General features: G+C 35.5%; 1 protein-coding gene across 2 annotated transcripts in view; it reads left to right on the plus strand.

The window, feature by feature from the left end:
• Nucleotides 1-15,946, plus strand: part of Btla (B and T lymphocyte associated) — a 29,812-nt gene extending 13,866 nt beyond the window's left edge. The window contains exons 2-5 of one of the 2 annotated variants that reach the window (XM_077110417.1): nt 4,196-4,519; nt 10,450-10,593; nt 12,204-12,250; nt 15,104-15,946. In XM_077110417.1, coding sequence (XP_076966532.1) covers nt 4,196-4,519; nt 10,450-10,593; nt 12,204-12,250; nt 15,104-15,391 — 803 coding nt within the window. In that variant the 3' untranslated portion in view covers nt 15,392-15,946. The remainder of the gene's footprint in view (nt 1-4,195; nt 4,520-10,449; nt 10,594-12,203; nt 12,251-15,103) is intronic. The other variant, XM_077110418.1, reaches the window with a different exon arrangement.
• The last annotated feature ends 7,302 nt before the right edge of the window (nt 15,947-23,248 follow it).

The raw sequence follows: 23,248 nt of genomic DNA on the forward strand, positions 1-23,248 counted from the left end.
GAGACAGAGCTTCACTGATTTGCCTAGGTTGACCTCCTGCTTCCCAGTTGCTGGGATTACAGGAGTGCACTACTGCACCTAGCTTCCTTTTGGCTTTTTGATGGTGTCCTTGAAGACCTCAGGTCATTTTCTTTGATATAATAGCTTGTTTTATTGTGTGTGTGTGTGTGTGTGTGTGTGTGTGTGTGTGTTTGCTTATTACAAAAACATGTTCACTTAACCTTTTGACCATTAAAGTAAATTCAGGATACAGATCCGAGATTCTTTATCCCCTGAGAGCTTCCTAGGAAGAGCTAGGGAGCAGTCCTCCTTTGAGATCTGGCCACCCACATATCCTGAAAAATTAGAATTATTACATTTGGTTCAGTGGATCCTTTTTGCCCTAGAAGCATTAGATTTAGTTTCTGAGAGTTAGGAAGAGTAACATCTCGTTTATGCACAGAGGGAATATTCTTGATGATTTTTAATGTCTGGTTTCCAAGCATTCATCATCTATTCATCCTTTCATTCAAGAAAAATTCCTGTGCCTGTGGAATCAAAGTTCACACTGGGATTGTCAATGATCCTCATCCTGCTGATAAAAATATACAGGAACCTCAATAATGTTTCTGTAAGCCCTTTGCAAGTTAGGGATGTAGCTAGGTCTAACAGCTATCTCTTTTTTTCCACCTCCAACTGCTAATCAATTTTGTGCATTCCTCTCGAGCATAGAATCACAGGATGCTGAGACCAAAAGATGTGTTTAACAGTGCTACTAGCATGAGGTGACAATTCTTTGGATAAATGGAAGGGTACTATGTTGCAATAGGGATAAAAATTGCAGTTTAGAAGTGGTTTCACAGTCAATCACACATTGAGGGACGTGAAGTTGTATGTGTTTGTGTTAGGAGGTAATGGTGGTTAGTAACTTTCCTATTTTTTTAATTCAATCCTGTTCTTATTGTGAAGCAATTGAGTGCTGTTGAAACTGGGTAGTTATCCCAAGTTCACACAATGTTTTAACATTTGAAACAGGTGTGTTCAATGAATATTCTCATTTACAGCTATTTCCATGCCCTTTATAAATACCTCTCCCCCCAAATTAGGCACTGAATTTTTTCATGGTAGATAGGCAAAGTTTAAACTTCCCTACTTAATACTTATTCCATTTATTCTGAACCAACCAGTGGAATCCATGTCACTTTCAGAAAACTGCAATCCAGTTGTATGTCAGTTCCTTGAATGAACCATAAGATTTCTGGATGAAGAGCCCTTTTTTTTAATCCCCCATTGTCTCAGTCCTGAAATATCTTGCTGGTCTCTGCTTTGATTGTCAAAGGGCTGTTTATTTACTGAGGTTCAGCTCTCAGGTTCCATGAAGACTTGCCTCAAGAGCCCTAGCTGAGGTCACACCTGTGCATAGCCACGCAAAGTGGTCTGTATGTTTTCACAGTGCTATTCTCCCACTCATCATGCATCTTTATTTCTCATTAGAAGCCAAATTCCAAAATGCAGGCATCTCGTCTTATTTATATACCCACCCCCCAAAATTAACATACTAGATCCCTCTAGACCTTGCTTTCAGCTCAAGTAAACTTTAAGAAAAAAGAGTAGTAGATAATAAGTATATTCTGGAAATATGGTCTTGTCATTAGGTAATATTGTCTAATTAAACAGTAAACTTCTGAAAACAAAACGTCTTTGTAACCATCTGGATTTTTGCAATTCTGGTACAAAGTTATAGGCTCCATAAACTGTAATTAATTTACCCAAGAGAATGAAAAGGGGAAGTTAGGAAGCTATGATAGTCCATTAACGTTAGGGAGAGGAACAGACACCTGGTTTCACTTGTTCTTTCTGCCCCTGATCTCCTTGCTTTTTTGTCATAACTATAACCACATTTAGGCACTTCCTTTTGGTAAGTTATTTTACTCTTTCTCTTCAATTTTTGAAAATCTCATTTTTATGACTTACCTTTTTTGTTTGCTTTCATTTTTATACTGAATTTTTGAAAGCCACTGACTTAGCAAGTACTAAAGTGAACTCGTTTGTGCTCTCAACATAGTTATAAATAGTAAATCAGGTTCTTAAGTTTCTCTAAAGGTTCTCTGTCTCAATCACAATTTCTGAAAACTTAATCAAATTTCAATTATAGTGAGCTGGAATTGATGAGATATGACCAGGAATTAGAGTGAAAGTTTTATTAGGTATTAGGAAATAGCTAAAAATGAGAATATTCATTCTATAAGGGTATAGAAATAAAGCAGAACATTATCCTATGTAGAGAGGCTTGTGGAACTTGGGGCCCAAAGCCGCTGGCTAGCTCAATGTCTGGTCTCCCCTGTGGTGGAGTCCTTAGCCCTCCTGGTCTTTAAAGAAGGCTTTTAGCTGTAATCTCAGGTATGCTTACGTGATTATAACCCATGAATCTGTGAATCTATTCAGAAGAATACTTGAAGATGTGTTAAAGAGATTAATGAAGATGGATTAGACACATTGCTGAGAGAGTAGTTCAAAACATAAAAGAATAGGCTAATAAAGAACTAGAAGATTGGAGGAAAAAGTATTTTAAATACTTTTAAGACCATGTGCTTAGCCTTATCTTTATTAGAAAAATAAAAAGATATAAATTGCTTAACTAGACAGAAACTTTGCATATTTTATTTTGTTTCACTACATCAGGAAGTTAGAACCATAATAAAATATTCAGTGATTTATACATATATCATACATATATCAGTTACATGATGTAAATGATATAAAAGGTTTTTTTAATTATTGTAAATGCATACCGTATCTCACGCCCCTTATGCATGGGACTCTGAGAATTAATAGTTAAAATTCTATTATTGATTAACTCTTGTCATTATGAACATATTAGTCTGTATCATATAGCATGTTTTGTCCTCTGAAGTGAAAATGGAATTGGAAGAATTAGGTATAAAATGAGCTAAATTTTAGATCTTGAGATATCTATTTTGTCTGCTTAGAAAAGATTTCTTTCTCATATAACTTGGTTCTCAGGTATTATTTTGAATATAGAGATTACAGGGTAAATATATTTATGATAAGTTAATGATAACTTATTCAACAACATAGAAAACTTTAAAAATGTTTCTGGCTGCAGATTTTATATACACTTGACAATTGCTAGCTGGAGATTCATAGATTACATAGAAAGGCCTATTTTCAGGGAAAAACTCTCTTCCCCAAAGGGAGGCATGTTTGCAGTATGTTGGGCCAGCATGCAGAGATTCTCAGAGTTGGAGCCCTGCTCCTCCTTCCTGTTGGAGAATAAAAAGTTCTGGGTAACTAGGAACATCCTGTCTTCAGATGATTATTTTGAGTTACACGTCTTCTACAAAGAAAACGGGGAAAAACTTGCAAGGCACCATTAAGGCCATTGAAAAACCAAGAAATAAAATTCCTAATTTCAGGTATTCTAGGCATATGATTGTTTACAAAAATTCTTCTTCTTGGGGCTGGAGCTGTAGCTCAGTGGCAGAGCACTTGCCTAGCATGAGTGAGGCTCTGGGTTCAATCCTCATCACTACATAAAAAAATAAACAAATGAAATAAAGGCAGTCTGTCCATCTACAACTATAAAAAACTTTAAAAAATTCTTCATTTAATGGATTAAGAGTTGCTCAAGAAGTAATACAGACTAATGGCTAATGAGTTCTAGAACAAGAAACTACAGTATGACTTTAAATATTAATTCTCTGAATTTTTAGCATGTTACTATAGACAAGTTCTTTACCACCTCCATCTCTTCATTTGTAAGACATATATACTAGGGCTGAGGATGTGGCTCAAGCGGTAGCGTGCTTGCCTGGCATGTGTGTGGCCCGGGTTCGATCCTCAGTACCACATACAGACAGGGATGTTGTGTCTGCTGAAAACTAAAAAATAAATAATAATAATAAAAAAACTCTCTCTCTCTCTTAAAAAAACATATATACTAATATATAGTATTTTTGTTGTGAAGATGAAATGATTTTCTGTAAATCCAGTATTAAAAATATTAAATAAAGATCTTTGCTATGTGACTACTATATACCAGACACTGGGCTAGTGAGAGTCATTTCCTTGGATATATTACCTAGAAAAATTATATAACTAAGCTTGAGAAATTTTTGGTAGAAATGGTGGAAGTGGCATGTATATGGTGGTTGAGAAGAACAGATTTGATTTTAATTCTGTCTTTATCTTTTAGGGGAGGAGTCATGTATAGAACAACTTTCCGTGAAGAGACATTCAGCATACCATGCCCCGGCAGGAAGTTCCTTTAAAATGGAATGCCCTGTCAAATACTGTGCTAAGAGACCCAATATGACTTGGTGCAAATTCAATGGAACACAGTGTTTCCAACTTGGAGATAGACTTCAGCCACACACAAGTTGGGAAGAAAGGCAGAATATTTCAGTATTTTTTCTACATTTTGAACCAGTGCTTCCTAGCGACAATGGCTCATATAGCTGTCAAGCGCATTTTCGGTCTTTTGTCTCTCCAAGTCATTCAATAATCCTTTATGTGACAGGTGAGTTCTCAACCCCCAGACCATCTAATGTTTTTCTCATCATATTTCCAGTCAACTGAAGATCCGGGTTTTCTTAAGTGAGTAGGTTAGAAACTGAACACCTGCATCACCTCAGAAGTCTGTCACACCTCACAGAGTGTGAGATCCAGGAGTGCATGGGTGTCTGCATGTATGTGGGTGTGTGCGTGTGAAGTGAGTTGGGGAAGAGTAAGAAAAGTACAATGAAAGTTTTTGTTTTTGCACTTACGGATTATATCATTTACTTGGTAAGTCCAGAATAGATTATTGAAACAGTGAAAAAAAAAAAAAAATAACAAGGAGAATACCAGTGATTACAGATAGTTCTTTATTGTTTGTCCTTGCTTTCTTTTTCTTTTCTTTTTTTCTTCCATTTTTCTGTTTTTGACTTTGTCAATTATAATTAATGCAAGTTATATTTGTGGTGCTCCGATAAATATATACTTATTAATGTTCACAGGGCAAACCAACACAAGTAGCTTACTCTGATGAGTTTGGGGACTGTGCAGGGCTTCAGCTGACTCCCCACTTCCTCCCCAGAGGCCTTTAATTAGCTGTAACAGCTGAGGGAGAACAGGTGAAGATTAACCTGTGGAAAACCCAACTGAACAAAGCAGAGAGAAAAAATATATATATAGGGAGGAGGAAAGGAGAGTAAAATTATTTTTGATTTGTGAAAATCCCACAGCAAACAGCGTATCCAGTGGTGGGAGATGGAATTCTTGTCCCCTAAGATCAGGAACAAAACAAGGATGCCTGCTTCTGCCATTTCCATTCAACATTGAACTGGGAGTTCGAGCCAGAACAATTTAGCAAGAACAAAAAATAAAAGGCATCTAAATTTGAATGGAAGAAGTAAAACAGTCTGTTCAAAGACAGCATGACCTTTTATACAGATAAATGCTATAAGATTCATAAAAAAGTATTAAGATTAACACTCAAATTTAGCAAATTTATAGGATACAGGATGAACATATAAAAATCAGTGGTATTTCTATAACACTAGTAAAGAATAATCTGAAAAGGAAATTAAGGGGAAAAATTTCATTTATAATAACATCAAAAAGTAAAACACTTAGAAATAAATTTAACTAAGGAGGTACAAGACTTGCAAACTGAGCAAAAAAAGTCTGACTAAAATAAATTTAAGATGTAAATAAGTATAAACACCTCCCATCATCATGGTTTAGAAGAATCACTGTTGTAAAAATTATAATATTCCCCAAGATGATCTAGAGAGTCAATGTAATCCCGTTCAAAATCCCAACAGCTGTTTTTTCCTATGAATTTTTAGGATCAGATTTTCATAGGAAATTGTGATAGATCTGGAATAGCCAAAACAATCTTGAAAAGTAGCAAAGCAGGAGGCATCACATACCTGATCTCAAGACATACCACAGAGACACATCCCCAGTCCTGTTTTGTATTTTGTTTAGAGTCAGGGTCTCACTGAGTTGCTTAGTACCTCATTTTTGCTGAGACTGGCTTTGAACTTGAGATCCTCCTGCTTCAGCTTCCCTAGCCATTGAGATTACAGTCACTGCATCCAGCCCAGTCAACTAATTTTTGATAAAGGTGCCAAAAAAATACATTACAGGAAGGACAGCCTCTTTACCAGATGGTGCTGGGAAAACTGGATATTCACATGTAGAAAATTGAAACTTAGCTCCTATCTCACACTGTACAGAAATCAGCTCAAAATGAGTCAAAGACCTTAATCTAAGTCCCGAATCTTAAAAACTACTAGAAGAGAACATAGGAGAAACCCTTAAGATATTGGTCCCTAGCATGCAAGAGGCCCCAGGTTTGATCCCCAACACTGAACACCACCCAATAAAAAAACACAAATGAATGATTTGGTTGGGACAATTGTATACACACAAGCAAAAGAATAAATTAAAACCCTTTATCTCACACAAAATTAAAAAATGGATCAGATATTTAAATATAAGAGCTAAAATTATGAAAACTAAATTTATATAAAACTATAAATATGTATATAAAACTGTAAACCTTCCTGATCTTGGATGTGGTAATAGTTTTCTAGATAAAATTACAAAAAAAGTAGACAAAAAATTAGATAAGTTTGGCTTCATAAAACCTGAAAACTTTTCTGCATCTAAGGACACTTTCAAAAGAGTAAAAATTCAAACCACAGAATATGAGAAAATATTTGCAAATTATATGTCTGGTAGGAGATGTTTGCCTAGAATGTGTAAGAACTACTACAAGCCAACTATAAACAGATAAGCAAGGACTTGAGTAGACATGTTATCAAAGAATTATGTATACAAAATGGCCAATAAGCATGTGAGAAAAAGCTCAATATCATTTAATCTTTAGGAACATGCAAATCAAAACCACCGTGAGATAACATGGCATACCCGCTAGAATGACAAGAATTAAAAAAAAAAACAAAAAAAAACAAGTGTTGGCAAGGGTGTGGAGAAGTGGAAACACTTTTACGTTGCTTGTGGTGGTAATATAAATTGGCACAGCTAATTTGGAAAACAGTCTAGCAGTTCTTCAGAAAGATAACCTAGTTACCACATGATCAAGCAATTGTGTGGCTAGGTAAATACCCAAGTGGAATTAAATATATGTCACAAAAAACTTTCACATGAACGTTTATAAGCAGCTATTCACAATACCGGAGGTAGAAACAACCTAAATGCTCACCACCTGATGAATGGAAATGTGGGGTATCTATACAAATGGATATTATTGATCTCTAAAAAGGAATAAGTACCGATACATGCTGCAACCTGGATAAACCTCAGAAACGTTCTGCTAAGGAAAAGAAGTCAGACCCCAAAGCATTTCCTGTTAAACTCTGTGCCCTGAGGGGTTTTATACTGGAAAAAAAAAAAAAGTGTGGAGATGAGGCCCACGAGACCCAAAGAGTTAAATTGAAGACAGGAAGGGGCTGGTTTCTTTTGCAAGATTTCTACCCTCCCAGGTTTGTCTCTTCCCTGCTCCTCCCTTCCTTATTGCTCTCTTTCATTTCACTTGGTCATTCAAGGCTTCTGGTCCACACTGGGTATTCCCCACCACTTGGCTTTGGCCTTCTGCTCCTGTTTGTCAAGAGAATCTTCTGCTCTGTGATGTGTTCTCTTTACAGCTTCTAAGAGCATCTCAGACCTTCATTATTTTCCTTCTAAATGACTCCAATTAATGGTACTATTGGACTTCTTGTCTTTAGTATTTCCCATTTTGGTCATTTTGGCCCCAAATCTCCCTAAAATACTTAATACGCCTGATACATTTCTTGTCCCCTGGAGAGCATCCTCAGTGCTCACAGAATTGGGCTTATGTTTGTTCACCGTCACTCAAGGTCTTCCTCAGCTCATTCCTACCTTTGTGGATTGTTTCTGGATTCCACGTAGAACCTCTCCACTCAGCCCAGCTGCCCCACTTGCCATGGCTCTACACTTACCATGAACCCTCTTATGCCATTGTCACCGCTCACAGGGCATTCATTCACCTATCTTTACCTATCAAAGCTTCAGCCCACCATTCAATTCCAGCTCATTACCTAAGTTTTCAAGGAAGCCTTCCACGATTGCTTTAGGGGATGCAATTTCTCTTTTCTACCAATTCTTATGCAATTTAAGCCTCTGTGTCTCTCATTTTTTTTTACATATTTTCTTTCACAATAGTAATGTATGGAAATGCTCTCAAATTCAATGAGAGAGTATAATGTCCTGGAAGGTAGAAATTGTGTCATATTTCTTTGGGTTATCTGATTCCTTCACAAAAGTCAAATAAATTATTTTGAAATTATTTTAATTTAAACTGAGTGTGAATTCTACTTCAATGAAATGATGAAATCAAAGGTAATAGGGAAAGGGTTAAGAAAATTGTTTTCCTTTTGAAAATGAGAGGACTCAATAAAGTAAATATGAAGTGAGGGAAAAATGTGCCCTGGAATTATGTTTAAGAACCATGCTTTAATAAATACATTTTGGAGGTATGACAAAACTATTTAATTGTTCCCCCTTGAAATATCTTTCTGAAGGGTTATTGGGCATTTTCTTGTTTTTGTGTCTGACTCTCCTTTGCTGTTTATGTTCAGAGTGGGTTCATGTAAGAACAGGCGTGTGACAAAGTGGGGAACTGGATTCTCTTGGGAAAGCAGTATTCTCCCAGAATGAAGAAAAGCACTTTGTAAAGCAAAGCAAAGTCCCAAGAGGAAAGTTGACTGAGCTGGGAAACTGTAATGGGAACATACATTGGTCTGGAAGTCTGTTCTCCTCAGACTGTCCCTGGTCAGTCCTGATGAGAAACTTCACAAATGCAGGGTGATTATTAAATGAGAAAGAAAGTGATGTGGAGTGAGAGGGAAGAGAGTGAAAGGCACAGTCTTTGTTTCAGAATGAGCACCCAGAATGTCTCCCAAAGCATCCTTTCCTTATGGCCCTCCATACTCAACTTGGAGCACTTGCTGGTGTGTCTTGTTATTGCAGGTCCTAGAGGTGCTACATGGGCTGTTCTGTATCCATATACCTAAGGAATGTGGAAGAGGGAATCAAAGCAGGCAGATGAGGGTTACCGTTTATTTGCGGAGTTTTTCTTTGAATCTGAAACTAACTTAGGAATTTACTTTATTTCATGACTTATAGTTATGATACATGAATCATGCAAATTGGACTTGAGGTGGATCATTGGATTCTCTGTTAGTATGCAATTACCAGAGTCTTCTCCAAAGTTAGCTTTGATTTTAGACATCCCTGAGAATATACAGATTGTTTTCTCAATTTCAATTCTTCATCCTATTTCTGTATTTCAGAACAGACCAGAAATAATTCAGAACAACCTCAAATAAGTAAGTATCAAACTAATCAAATAAAATTAACAAGTTTGTGTGATAGGTGGAAAAGTAATAGAAATTGGGTCTTCTTAGTCTAGCGGATTTGTTTGTATTAGATTATCTGTTGTTTGTTATCCAAACCCCTCCTCCAGACAGCCTTCTCCCACTCCTGTAATGACTTGGCTGCCTGCCCAATTTCAACAGCAGCTGCAGCAGGAACAGTGCTACATTTGTTCCTACTCTTCTGAATTACCAAACTATAGAACTATAGGTCCACTATATGTCCACCCACAGTATGGTGAAGAGGTATCTTGTGTAATATAGGGTGTTTAGCCTGTGCTCATTATATGCCAGTCCCATTCCAACTTTGTCACAACCAGAAACACTTCCAGACATTGCCACTTGTGTCCTGGGGGAGAAATTGTCCTGCTTGAGAATCACCACTGGGTGTGATCTATTCCAATGTATTCTGTTGTGCTCTTCTTCATTTTCCAGAAATGATATTTGTGATCTACTAAATTGTTTTATAATCTGCTAACAAAGTTTCAAACTACCCTGGACAAGTGGCCTTAATGTTTGTTAACACCTATAAATAATAATGAGCATCAGCTATATGCCATGCAAAGCATATTTGAGGAAACCAAAAGTATTCGGTATTTGGAGATAACAGTGAGTTATGAGACAAAAGGCACTGTGTTGAAGGGAAGTGAATTTAGTATCTGAAACATGTTGGTTCACTGGCTGTCTTATTTTGGGGTAACACCTGGAATTATTATTATTATTCTCAAGTCACAGAATTGAATAAAGCTAAAGCCTTCTCTAATTCCTTAAATAGTGCATATGAATGGAAACTTTGATACTGTAAAGGGAAGGGCTTGGTGAAATACTTTCTGAGAGCTGTTATGAAGATTGTTCTACAGAAGATTAACCCTAGCAGAATAAAAAAAAATATTGCAAAAGATTAAGCCAAGTACTGAGGCCTATTTTTTTTAGGAGAGACCTCCGGAGGAGAAATAGAAGCATCTGATGATGCAGAGGTATGTTGCTGAACCTAATATAGCTCTGACTTCCTAACTGTCTTTAGCACTGACTAACATTCCAGATGCACCAACTGCCTCAGGACCACCCTCCAAGGAAGAGGTGGCAGACAAGCCGTGGCTCCTCTACAGTCTGCTTCCTGTGGGTGGATTTTCTCTCCTCATCATTGCCTGTTTCTGCTTGTTCTGCTACCTAAAAAGGCATCAAGGTGGGTTCCATTTTCCTTCTGCCCCTCTGTATCACACACCTGGGGTTCTGTTTTCCAGGATGATAGATTTTCCATTGGTTCCTGTTTTTTTTTTGTTTTTTTTTTTTTTCCTGATCTATGATAAACCATGGAGAAGGAGTTCCTGGGGGGACTCCTCATATTTTCACCAAAGAGCCAAGTGGGTCCATTTGGGCTCCCTCTTGTCATAGTGAGGCACCTGCATTACAGAAAAGTGCACAGCCCAGGGTTGTGGCCAGAAGGCCATGTTGCTGAGACATTCTCTATTGGCATCAGTCTTATGCTCATATGAGAAAGAATTCTTCTAAACTTTGAGTTGAAAGTGGGGTTGAAATAATTTCTCAGTGAATAAGTCTGCATTGAGTTGTTTTGTCTCACCTTTTTACACCTATAATGCCTCATCCCAGTTGCACAGTCTTGTCTAAAGAACCATTGTCCTTTATATTGCCATCAAGAACACACAACTGAACTAAATGCACTCAATTCTCACTCAACAATAATGTGTTTGAAAAATGTGGGTTTGGTGAAAATGAGAGAGGTGTGGTGTTTTGAAAATAATTCCTTTCTACTTTTGAAAACATTCTGTCAGGGTCACCACCAAATACTTAAACCCAGTAAGAGAGGAATGCATTGAGAATTCTGATTAACTCTGATCTTGTTACCTCAGTTTTCTCTTTTTTTTTTTCTTTTCCTTCCATGTCTCCCCATTCATTTTCCCACAACATCAGCCATAGTGTAGGTATAGAAACTAAGCCAGACAGACCACTCCTGATTCCATTGCCACAAAAGAAAGATTTATCTGGTTGAAGTGCTTCCAGTGAAGAATTCTGAAGCCCAGAACCTTCTTACAATTCTGAGGAATCTTCTGTAACCCCACCTTTGCATCTGCAACTCCATAGATCTTTCCTTGTCTCTCTGTATATTCCATCATTTTTCTTGAGGCTACTATAACTTCTCTCAGAACTTCAGAAAAAAGAGGCAGGCATACTTTTTTTAAAATTCATTTATCAGTTTATTTTTATTATTTGCAGTACTGGGGATTGAACCCAGGGCGTCACTCTACTGGGAGATACATCCTCAGCCTGTTAACTATGTTTAATTTTATTTGAGACAAGGTCTCACTAGGTTCTCCAGACTGACTTTGTGATCCTCCTGTATCAGACTCCCGAGTAGCTGGGATTACAGACAGGTGTAGGACAAATCTTTTGATTTGCCACATCAAAGTGAACTGAGTAACAGGAGATACTGGATATACAGGTGACAGGACAGGAGCATTTCTGGGATTGCATATAGGATATACTCAGAGCAAGGGCTTCCAACCTTTTCAAAGTCAAGTTGCTAGATCCTGCCCCTTCCTCTTGGATATGCCATAGGCCATGTGGTGTCAAGAGGGCTGGAAGGGAAATGGGTAATGTGAATTCTCATCCACTGGGGCCTGTACAGCATGCTAGCCAAGGTGAATATACAAGCCCAAACATATGACATCATTGCTAGTATGCAACAGGATGGGCGTGGGGGAGGTGGTTTACCCCTGCTTTCTTTCCTCCTTTTGATTAATCGTTTTTTGTTTTGTTTTTACTTTTATCTTTCAGGGAAACAAAAGAAGCCTTCTGATATAGAAGGAAGGGAAATTAACCTGGTATGTTTAATGTATCTGTTATGATAAATGTGACTTGTATTATATCATTTTTTTTCAATAAGTTTGCATAACACCAAGGGCCACCCACTTTTTTTTTTTTTCAATACATCAAAGACTCTTTGGGAATAACAAGTCTCATAATAAGTTGTTTCTTTGATATGGAAGCAGTCCAGAATAGAAACAGGAAAGTCAAAGACGGATCCACATAACTTTGGCTCAGCTCTGGTCTATTATGTGGCTTTGGGCTCTTCATTCATTCTTACAAAAACACCTTGAAGTCTTTCTGGAAGAGAGTAGAGAGTTAATGAAAAAATGAACGCATAAATAACCATACTTCTAGGTTAATTATCACAATAAATCATAACTGTATTATAATAACTAGATTTTTTTTCATAAACATACCAGTAGGTAAAGAGGCATGATTCCAGGCTAAATGATTATGCCAAAGTCCATGGTCAGGTGTGTGGGCTCATTAAGGAAAGGAAGAGAGAGCCAGACAAAGGAAAGGGCTTTTTGAAAGCAATTGTTCCTGGAAGATTTGGAGAATAAATTTAGGTCTTTCTTTTGGATCCAAAGTTGTGAAGATATTGGAATGAAAGAGAGAATGCAAGATAAAGCAATGTATTTGTGGGGAAAAAAAATGAAGCTCCTTAATTAAAATAGGCATAAATGAGGTATTTGATGTGTGTGTGTGTGTGTGTGTGTGTGTGTGTGTGTGTGTGTTTCAGTAAGGAAAATTAGAGACAAATAAGTAGTAAGCATCTTGAAAGTTCCAGAAATGCCAGAGACAGAGACAGATACAACCAATAATTCTACATGTAATATTAAATAGTATTCAACATTTCCCACCTAAGCTGCCAAATTTTATCGTATTTTCCCCCTATTTTTATTCCATTATAATTACACATAATGGTGGGGTTCATTATTATGCATTTGTACATGTGCACGATAAAACAATATAACAATATCATTTGGTCAGTATCATTTCCCAGTTTCCTCTGCCCCTTCTTCCTCTCCCTGGTCCCCTTCCTCTATTCTACTGATGTCGCTTCCATGTTCATGAGATCCCCTCCACTCACCTTTCTTTTTCTTTTTCTTCCCTGGCCTCCATATGTGAGAGAAAACATATGACCCTTGATATGAATTTGGTTTATTTTGCTTAACATAATGTTCTCAAGTTCTATCCATTTTCCTGCAAATTGGATAATTTCATTCTTTTTTATGGCTGAATTTTATACAGAATCAAATGCATTCACCTTGATAAACTTTATATTAAGTTTTAAATAAGCACTAGTAGGCATTATTTTTGGTGCTAAAGCTTTATTTTCTCAAATATGGAATGGTTCTTAAATATTATTTTCTATATTTCTAAGTAAACAACAAGAAAAATACAGCATTCTGTCATAGTCAGGCTTGAAACTATTTAAAATAATAATCTAAATAATATACCATGCAAGGAAAACCCAGACTCATTAGAATGTGGTCATATTTTTTCCTGTGTAAGCTGCTGTTAATTATGATTTGAAGTTGAATTTAAAAGGGGGAACACATAGTTCAACATTCTTTGCAGGTGAAAACTTGAACAAACCTGGTGAGGGGAATTGACTCAAATCAGAGCGGTTACAAAGTTTGCAAGTCCATTGCCATACCAAGGAAAGACCGGTAACTCTGAACTCTTTGAAGGCCCATTGGATATTTACAAAGTACCAAAGATTACTTTATTTTCAGTTTTTGTGGCAATGTGCAGCAACTTATCCCTATCAACAAGCCTCTAAGGCTTATGAAAGAATTTTTGCCTTCTCTTTGTCCGTTCTACAGCCATTTTGACTTTATTTTTTAACAGTACATATAAAAAACTGATATTCTGGATTTATTCCAAAATGGTCTTTAGCAAAAAAGCGATTATACACTTAAAAGTTGAATGCTATGATATGTGCATTTTAACATTTTTTGGGGGTAGGTAGCATTAGCAGGAATTGAACCCCAAGGCACTGAATCACTGAACCACATCCCCAGCCCTTTTTATATTTTATTTTGAAACGGGGTCTTGCCAAGTTGCTTAGGGCCTTACTAAGTTGCTGTGGCTGGCTTTGAACTTGAGATCTGCTTCAGAACTCCCAAGCTGTTGGGATTACAGGCATGCACCACTGTGCCCAGCTCAATTTGCATTTTTAAAAGCATATTATAAACCATAATGTGCCATAAGTATGTAAGTGGGATTGCTGCTTCTGTCTTTATCAACTTTTTCCACCACACCATGGGGCGAGATCCTTGTGGCACAGATTGTATAAGAACTTTCTTGTGATAGAAATAACAACTGGAATAATATTTCAGAACTTTATCTAAACTTTGTCCCTCTAAAACTGACATCAATTTTCCAACTCCAAGTCTCAGATCATAATAATTTATCTTGGATAGCTCATAATATTTATTCTTTTGGCCCCCATCAAGAGGTCACTATTCTGCTTTATTTATGAATCTTTTTATTCTATACTACATTAATACTTCCCATTGGATTATGAAATACTTGAAGTTTTCATGGGGCAGTTTATGTTTTTCCCATTAATTTGGGCTAAACTTTTATGTTGAATGGAATTGAAAGTGTTCTATGATTTCAAAAGTGACCCATAATAAAGCACCAAATAACCACTTGGGAGGAACATAGTAGTCCTCAAAATTTATCCCTTAAAAACCAAGAATTTGCCAAAAGTGTAGATATTATCAGCCCGTGTGAGGAAAAGTAGATTATTTCTCTCAAGGTAGATGACACCATTTAGCCTTTTGCTCACAGTTTGCTAATGAGGCCATATTATCATTCAGTGGTGCACCTTTTTTTTTTTTTTTCTCTTTTAGGTGGATGTCTCTCAGCCCTTGAGGAGTGAACAAGCTGAAGTGAGCATCAGAGAAAATTCCCAAACTCTGCCATCCCAAACTGAAATTTACGATAACGACTCCTTGTTCAGGATAAGAGAAGGCTCTGAAGTTTATTCTAACCCATCCCTGGATGAAAACAAACAGGGAATCGTTTATGCTTCCCTAAATCATTCTATCATTGGTGTGAACCTAAGACAAGCAAGACCAGTGCAAGAAGCACCAACAGAATATGCTTCAGTATGTGTGCGGAGTCAAAGCCGGTCCTGATACCAACCAGCCAAATGATGGGCCTGTCACCTCCTCTGGCCCCAAGAGTTTGCCAAATATTCATCAACTTGGGAATTTTCATTTCAAGGTGGTTTATGGTGGTGCTTGTGTCTTAATGGTCCATAGAATATATGATCAGAATTCCTCCTGATAACTTCTTTGGGAGAATTTTATATAATAGCCTCGAACAACAAAATCTTCTCTCCAAAACTGTTTCATATTGTTAATAGCACAATAGTAGAACATTTAAACTCAGCTATATTTTACCCAATATATAAACTCAATATTTCCTTTGAAGCTATCAGAGAGACTTGTGGAGAAGAGAGGTTTGTATTATCTGGAGGTTTGTATTATCTGAAGAGAGGTTTGTATTATTATTCACTACACACTCTTGAAAAGGAAAGAATGTGCTAATTAGAGTAACTATAAATATAGTCACTGTGTATTACCAGTCAATATTATGTAATTAGAAATTTTTATTTGTCAATCTAAAGCTATTGTTTCTTACATATAAAGGAGAAATAAAATTTTAGACTTGACATAAGCAAAGAATGGAAAGAATAGGTGCAATACAGGTATATAATATACCAACTGGATGTAGGGTAGATATTCCCTATGCCTGGCAAGCAAACGCCTAAATCTACCCTGTTGGATTGTGAAGCAAATATATAGGTATTTATGGAGCAATCAATGTATAGTATTTTATGAGCAGGAAAGTGACTTGGTGTTTGGGTCATGTGGTATCAGGTATGTGAATGTGACATAATGCTGCTGATTTAATATACTTGTGGGCATCTGAATAGACCTAAAAAGCAATGACAACAGGTATTATCAGGCAAGTGCTGACTGAACTTTTAACTCTCTCATTCTTGACCTGACAATAATAAAAGGGACAAGTAATGGAATGGAAGGTTAGAATAACAAGTTGGTCTGTAGGGGTCGACATACTTTCATTAACATCTATAATTCGGCTGTTTTTAGGAAGGAAACAGGGCAAATCATATGCTTTGAAGCATTACAGTTTGACAACCATTTGTTAAAAATACTGAGATTGCAGCCAATTAGGAGGATTTCAGATTTCAGATTTTTAAAATTTCTGGAGTACTTGAGTCTAATTATTTAAGTAGTAGCCTGCAACTTGATCCAACAGTTGAGATTAGTGTTCTTGGGTGCTGCTACTAAATAATGCAGAAGTCCTGGTACAAAGTGGATGGCAAACATTAGGATCCACTTGAACAAACACGTGAGCTGCTGAACAAATGAATGTGGTCTGTGTGTGTGTGCGCGCGCATGTATCTGTTTTACTGTAGAGAGAGGCAGGTGACTTATGGAAATAGTGCAAGAGAAACTGATCAAATTGGCTTTCCATTTTTAGTTTGCTGATGAAATACCGAATACTAGAATGTGTTATTAAATAAAATAATCCATACAAAATTATGACAGTGGGAGTGTGAGTAGAGAACACACACAAAGACAAACATGAGGTTTTATGATGAAGCTTTTTTTACACAATGCTCATGTTAATTTTAGTTCTGTGGATTTGGGTTTTTGAGTCAACATTATTTAGCCAGTTTGATAACATTACATATCTAGAATTTTAAGCAACCAATTCTAGGTAGGTTCTTTTCACCAAGCTACATTTGTGGGAAATTTATGTAAAAAAGAATAGCGACTAGTTGTGATCTTAAAAATAGAAACCGGAAGCATGGGAGGATGCATGCAGCTGCCTTCTTATCAGATGAATACACAGAGTTGAACGGTTCTTTCATAAATTCCCTCCAATTTAAAAACAAGTATATTTCCGTCACCGTGTTCAAAATATTCTTAATACATCTTACAATCAAAGATAATGTTGGGAGTGATTTCACCTCTATCAATGATTTATTCTTATGTTTGTACCATGCTTGTCAAAATCACAAATCATTTATGCTTCTATTCCTTCTTAATACAAAATATCAGAGAGATATATGTAATAAATCTATTTTAGTATTGTTCCATGATTATTTCATTAATTTATACATAGTATATAATTTAATGATTTCCTGTGAATTCTAAGCTTGTTGATTGTTCCGAATAAGAAAATAAAGCTATTAAAACTTATTTGAAATCAATTTGATGTTTATTTTTGTAACAAAAATATATGGATACAAAATGGAAGTGATTCTTAAATTTCATGCACATCAAACAGCCTGAAGAATTTGTTAACCTACAGATCACCAACTCCTGACACTAAGAAATTCTGATTTGGGAGGTCTAAGACATGGCTGTATGATTTTCATCCTTAAGATATGCCCTGGGTGGTTTTGACATGTTTTCCAAAGTCCACGATTTTAGAAAATGTGAAGTAGGGGCTGGGTTGGTTATGTCATTTACTTGATCAGTTTTGTGCACCAACCAAGATCGTCTAGTCCAGAAGGGATGAGAGAAAAAGAGAGACTTACTGAGACTTAAAGACTAGTTCTAATTTCATCAAAACTAAGCAGAAAGCACAGGGATTTTTTCATATGCTCCTTCCCCACCCCACAACACACACAGATTCCCTTCTCATTAATATCCTTCTCTGCTTCACTGCCATGGTATATTTGTTAAAACTGAACAAATACTGAGATATCACTATCAACCAAAGTCTCTAGTTTGCCTTAACATTTACTCTTGGTGTTGAAGTTGTTTGGGCTTTGACATGTCTAATGGCCTATCCCCATAATTATAGTGACATGCATGATAATTTTACTGCCCTAAAAAATTTCTGAGCTCCATCTATTCATCCCTCCTTTCCTTCTAATGCCTGATAACTAGTAATCTATTTATTGCATCCATAGCTTTGCCTTTTCCAGAATGTGATGTAACCTTTTTGGAATGACTTCTTTTATGTAGTAACATGCATATAAGTTTCCTCCATGTCTTTCTATGGCTCAATAGCTCATTTCTCTTCAGTGTTGAATAATATTCAATTGTTTCACTATACTTACTGAGGGACATCCTGTTTTTTTCCCAAGTTTTTTAAATTATGAGATTGCTGTAAACATTCTAATTTTGTGTGGTTACACTTTCAACTCATTTGGGTAATTTGCAAGGAGGATGATTGTTACATCACATTGGTGAGAGTCTATTCAATTTCGTTAAGAAAATGCCAAACGGGCTTCCAAAGGGACCCTACTGTTTTGCATCCCCACCAGCAATGAATGAAAGTCCCTATTGCTTCACATTCTAGCCAACATTTGGTATTATCAGTGTTTTGGAATTTTGCCATCCTAATAGGTGTTTAGTGATATCTCTTTGTTGTGATTTCCTATTAACATGTTAATCCTCTTTGCATATGCTTGCATAACATCTTTTTTTTTTGGATCATTTTTGTCCATTTTTAAATTGGATTATTAATTTTCTTGTTGAATTTTAAGAGTTCTTTATGTGGTTTGGATAATAACCCTTTATCAGAAATGTCTTTTGCAAATATCTCCTCCCAATCTATAGTTTGTCTTCTTAATCTCATGATAGTCATAGCATTTGTTTGTTATTGTATTTGTTATCTAGACTGTGGGTTACATTCCTCTTTAGTTTCATAGCTCAGTGCCTGATTCATTTTAGAATTAAATTTACTGTTTAAGAAATTTTAGTATTGAATGAATGAATTATTATGAAATAGATCATCTACTTCCTTGTTGCTCAAATAAATCAGTGGCGTGGGAACCTCTGGAAGTTTGGTAGAACTTGTGCTTTTTCAGCCTTCACACACTCAATAAGAATCTGTGGTTTAGCAAGATTCTTAGGTAATATGTATGCACTTTAATTCTTTCAATCCACTTAGTCTTTGTGTACCCATCTCTCCCTACCCTGAGTAAGTGGAGTAGGAACCCAAGATACATTTGTAGAATAGACTAATTTGGAAAGTTCTATTTTAGGAAGAAACAGGAAGGACCTCACCACCTCACCCAGAAAGTAAAAATGACAAGTGAGACATGACATTTTATAGAAAAGAAGTTGGTACTGAACTGGAGAATGTGGGAACTGAAAGTTTTGTGCTAGAAATCAACTCACAGTTTCAAATTCAAGTTATAGATATTGTGCTTTAACATAAGGCCTTGATCTGAAGTCACTCACAGTAAACATGCCATGAGAGTTGCTTTCTCTGTAAATAATTTATGACCCCCTACTACTACCTACTAGTTTGCTAGATAATGAGGTTCTAAGGTTGAAAAAGATTTCATTCCTAACACTGCTTACAGTCTAGATGAAGAGGGTAGAAACTACACAAAAGATTATAATTCATGGGCTAAATTATAATGTATATAATATATACATTAATTGCTGTGGAAACACCACAGAACTGTGAGTTCTTTGAGCATAAGACACACTTCTGATTCATTTTAGTAGAATATTTTGTTCCTCATACACTGAGGGTTGGGAGAGAACCCTGATTAATCACATTTCTCTGTTTCTATAGGCTATTTATATTTCTATATTTCTTAACCTATTAAGATATAGAAGAGCCTACAGAGATACCCAACCAATCCATGGAAGGGTGTCAGTCAGCTTCAAGCTTCCTTGCAGCTGAAGAGGAGTTGGGATATGGTGACACCTTCCTTACCTTTAACACAAGGGCTGCATCCTGAGGTTAATGTGGCTGAAAGCCTCTGTCTCACTAACCACTTAAATCAATCCCCTTTCTGTAAGAAGGCAGGGTAGATCAAGAGGGTAGCTCAACAGAAGACTGTGTTTTGTAGCTCATGTGAGGACAGGAAGAAAGCAAAAAGAACGATTTTCCCCCTTATTGGAGAACATAGTAAGAATTCACTGAATGTTACATTAGTGAAATGAATGGATTAAAAAGGAGGCGACTCTTCTTTAGGAGAAATCAAAGATTGTGCTTTCTCTTAGAGCCATCATCCTTAAGAGATGCCCCAGGTGGTTTTGACATTTCCAAAGTCCAAAATTTGAGAAAATGTGAAGTAGAGGCTAGGTTTGTCATATCATTTACTTGATCAGTTTTGTGCACCAACCAAGATTGTCTAGGCCACAGAATCCTCTGTGGAGAGGAGAGCTATTCAAAAAGGCACGGCATATTCTGAGAATGGCCAGAAATCCAGTGGCTATCGTGTAAGTTATGTGAGAGGAGGGACAGGATATGAGACCAATTTCAGCTGACATGTCCATTTAAATAGAATGTGGGTGGTTACAAAGTGCTTTCCTGTATATTATTCAAAACATTTTACTCACTGTGGGAAATCTATTGCAACCATTTTCTCTTTAAGTTATGTGGCTGTCAAAAATATGCATAATTAACATGCTGATACAGTCATAAACTTCATTTTTATTTTAAACACTATCACAACAAACATAAATTATTAATTTTTTCTTATTGTTAATTGACAAAAGTCTTAAATAAAATATTTCCAAATATGAATCAGTAAAACACTTAAGCAATAATGTACTGGAACAAAGGGAAGCATATCCAAGGAATATCAAGCGTGCAACTGCAGTCTTAGAAGAAGAGGTCAATGAAGCTTGGCTAGAAAAGATATATTTGAAGAAATAATGGTTAAAATTCTTCCTAAATTTGAGGGAAAAGATAAATCTATATGTCCCCAGATAGACATATAAAAGGAAGGTTATACTTATCCATATCATGGTTAAATTATCAATACCCAAATATAAAGGGAAAATATTGAAAGCAGACAGCAAAAGGCCATGATATATACATTGCATTAATAAAAATGGCAACTTGTTATAAAAATAGTGAAACAAAATTTTAAAGTTCCAAAAGAAAAAACAGTTGTCCTAGAAATTTATGTCAGGAGAAAATATCATTTAAAATAAAGGCAAAATAATTTTTAAAAATTAAAAAAAAATAAAAATGGGGAAAGTTTGTCACCAAAGCAAATACACCACTAAAATATTTTTATAGCATTTGGGGAGGAAGCTGAAGGAAAATGACACTAGATGAAAAGCTGGATCTGAACAATAGAGTGACAAGTTTCAGGAATGGAAATTATGTGAGTAAATGTAAAATAAATCTGAATTCTTGTTTTTAATTTTTTTAAATGATTTTCTAAAGAAAACATAACAATGTTATATGGACTTAATAGAACATGTAGATGTAAAATATATGACAATACTAGCCCAAAGAAAGAGGGTGGTAAATGAAAGTATGATATTATCTAAAAATAAATGGTGATAAATCAAGTATGCAAATTGAAATACATAGAGTAATCATTAAATTCTTTTCTAAAAAATTATAGTGAGAAGGCAAATAAAAGCAATAAAGGAGGATGTTAGGTAAATATTTAATGAAAAATAAGTCAGAAAACAAGAAAATAGACAAAACATATAAGACCAATAAAAAACAAATATTAAGATAGTGAACTTAAACACAACTATATGAACCATTTTTATCAAATGTAGATGGAGTGTTGATTCCAATTAATAGTAAGACTGATAACACCAAATATTGGCAAGGCTGTGGTCAATTGGAACTCTTAGAAGTTGCTGGTAAGATTGTGTAATGAGCAACAATGTTGGAAAGACAGTAGTTAAGTGTTTTGTTATAAAAATAATCATACACCCATCTCATGACTCATTAATTCCACTTGTAGATATTTACTGAAGATAAATGCAACATATTTTCACTTGTATAAGGACTTGTTCAAGAATCTTCTAAGCAACTTTAACACAAAAGTTAATAGGAGAACTGATTTTAAATTGTATGCTCATGCAATAAACTACTATTCCAGAAAAAAAAAAGAAAAGAAAAAGAAAAGGATAAACTGAGGTTACCCACAATTACAGGGAGACAACTCTAAGACATTTTGCTGGGTGAAAGAAGTCAGACAAAAGATTATAATTTCACTTACATAAATCTCTAGAAAAGGGGTAGTGAATATTTGGAAAGATAAATTTAAAGAATTGGTTACCTTGTCTTGGGTGTATGTGTGGGAAAGTATTGGTATAGAAAGGATAATTATCTAGAGAGTGATATTATAGATAGGTATCTACATTTACCAAAACTCATAGAGCATTTAAGTTTTGTACATTTTCTTCTATGTAAAATATACTTCGAAATTTAAAGATAAATCTTCAAAATTTATACTTCAGAATTTAAAGATAAATGATAAAATATATAAATGCAAAGACAAACTGAACTTTTAGATAGTAAGACTTAATAGGACTTTCTCTAAAATTTTCAGTACTTAATGATTTCCAATTAAAATATCAACAGATTTTCATTTTAAAGTTGGGAAAAATTATATCAAAACTTACTTGGAAAATGCAAAATTTTAGGAAATTTCTAAAAAGGAAGAAGAATAATGATGACATTAAAACCTACAACACTACCATAGTGAAGTCCATTTGAAATAGAGATAAATAGCAACAAAAGAGAATCAATATATATGAAAAATCATTTGGAAAAGTATCAGAAGTTATTCAATATTTATTTTGTGTTTAGATATTGACTCAGAATTACTAATCTTTACATTAAATATAACTACTAGATAAATAAAGGGTTTTCACATTCACATGAAATTGTGATGAAATTGTGCACGGTTTTTGTTACTGACAATATCATAAACTAGATGTTATTTAAAATGCCCACAATTCAAGCATCAATATATGCTAGTTTAAAAAATATTTCAAGTATATCTTTTCAAAGAAATAGCTGATCCACCAAGAAGATAAAGCATTTTGGGGAAAGAGGAATTGAGAAAACCACTCATCTGAAGTGTGAGAACATTGAAGCTGGAGGCTATTCTGGTGGTATATTTTAATCTTTTTTTTTTTTTTTTAAATGAATTTTTTAATATTTATTTTTTAGTTTTTCGGCAGGCACAACGTCTTTGTTTGTATGTGGTGCTGAGGATCGAA

The sequence above is a fragment of the Callospermophilus lateralis genome, chromosome 10, assembly GCF_048772815.1.
Source record: "Callospermophilus lateralis isolate mCalLat2 chromosome 10, mCalLat2.hap1, whole genome shotgun sequence".
NCBI lineage: Eukaryota > Metazoa > Chordata > Mammalia > Rodentia > Sciuridae > Callospermophilus > Callospermophilus lateralis.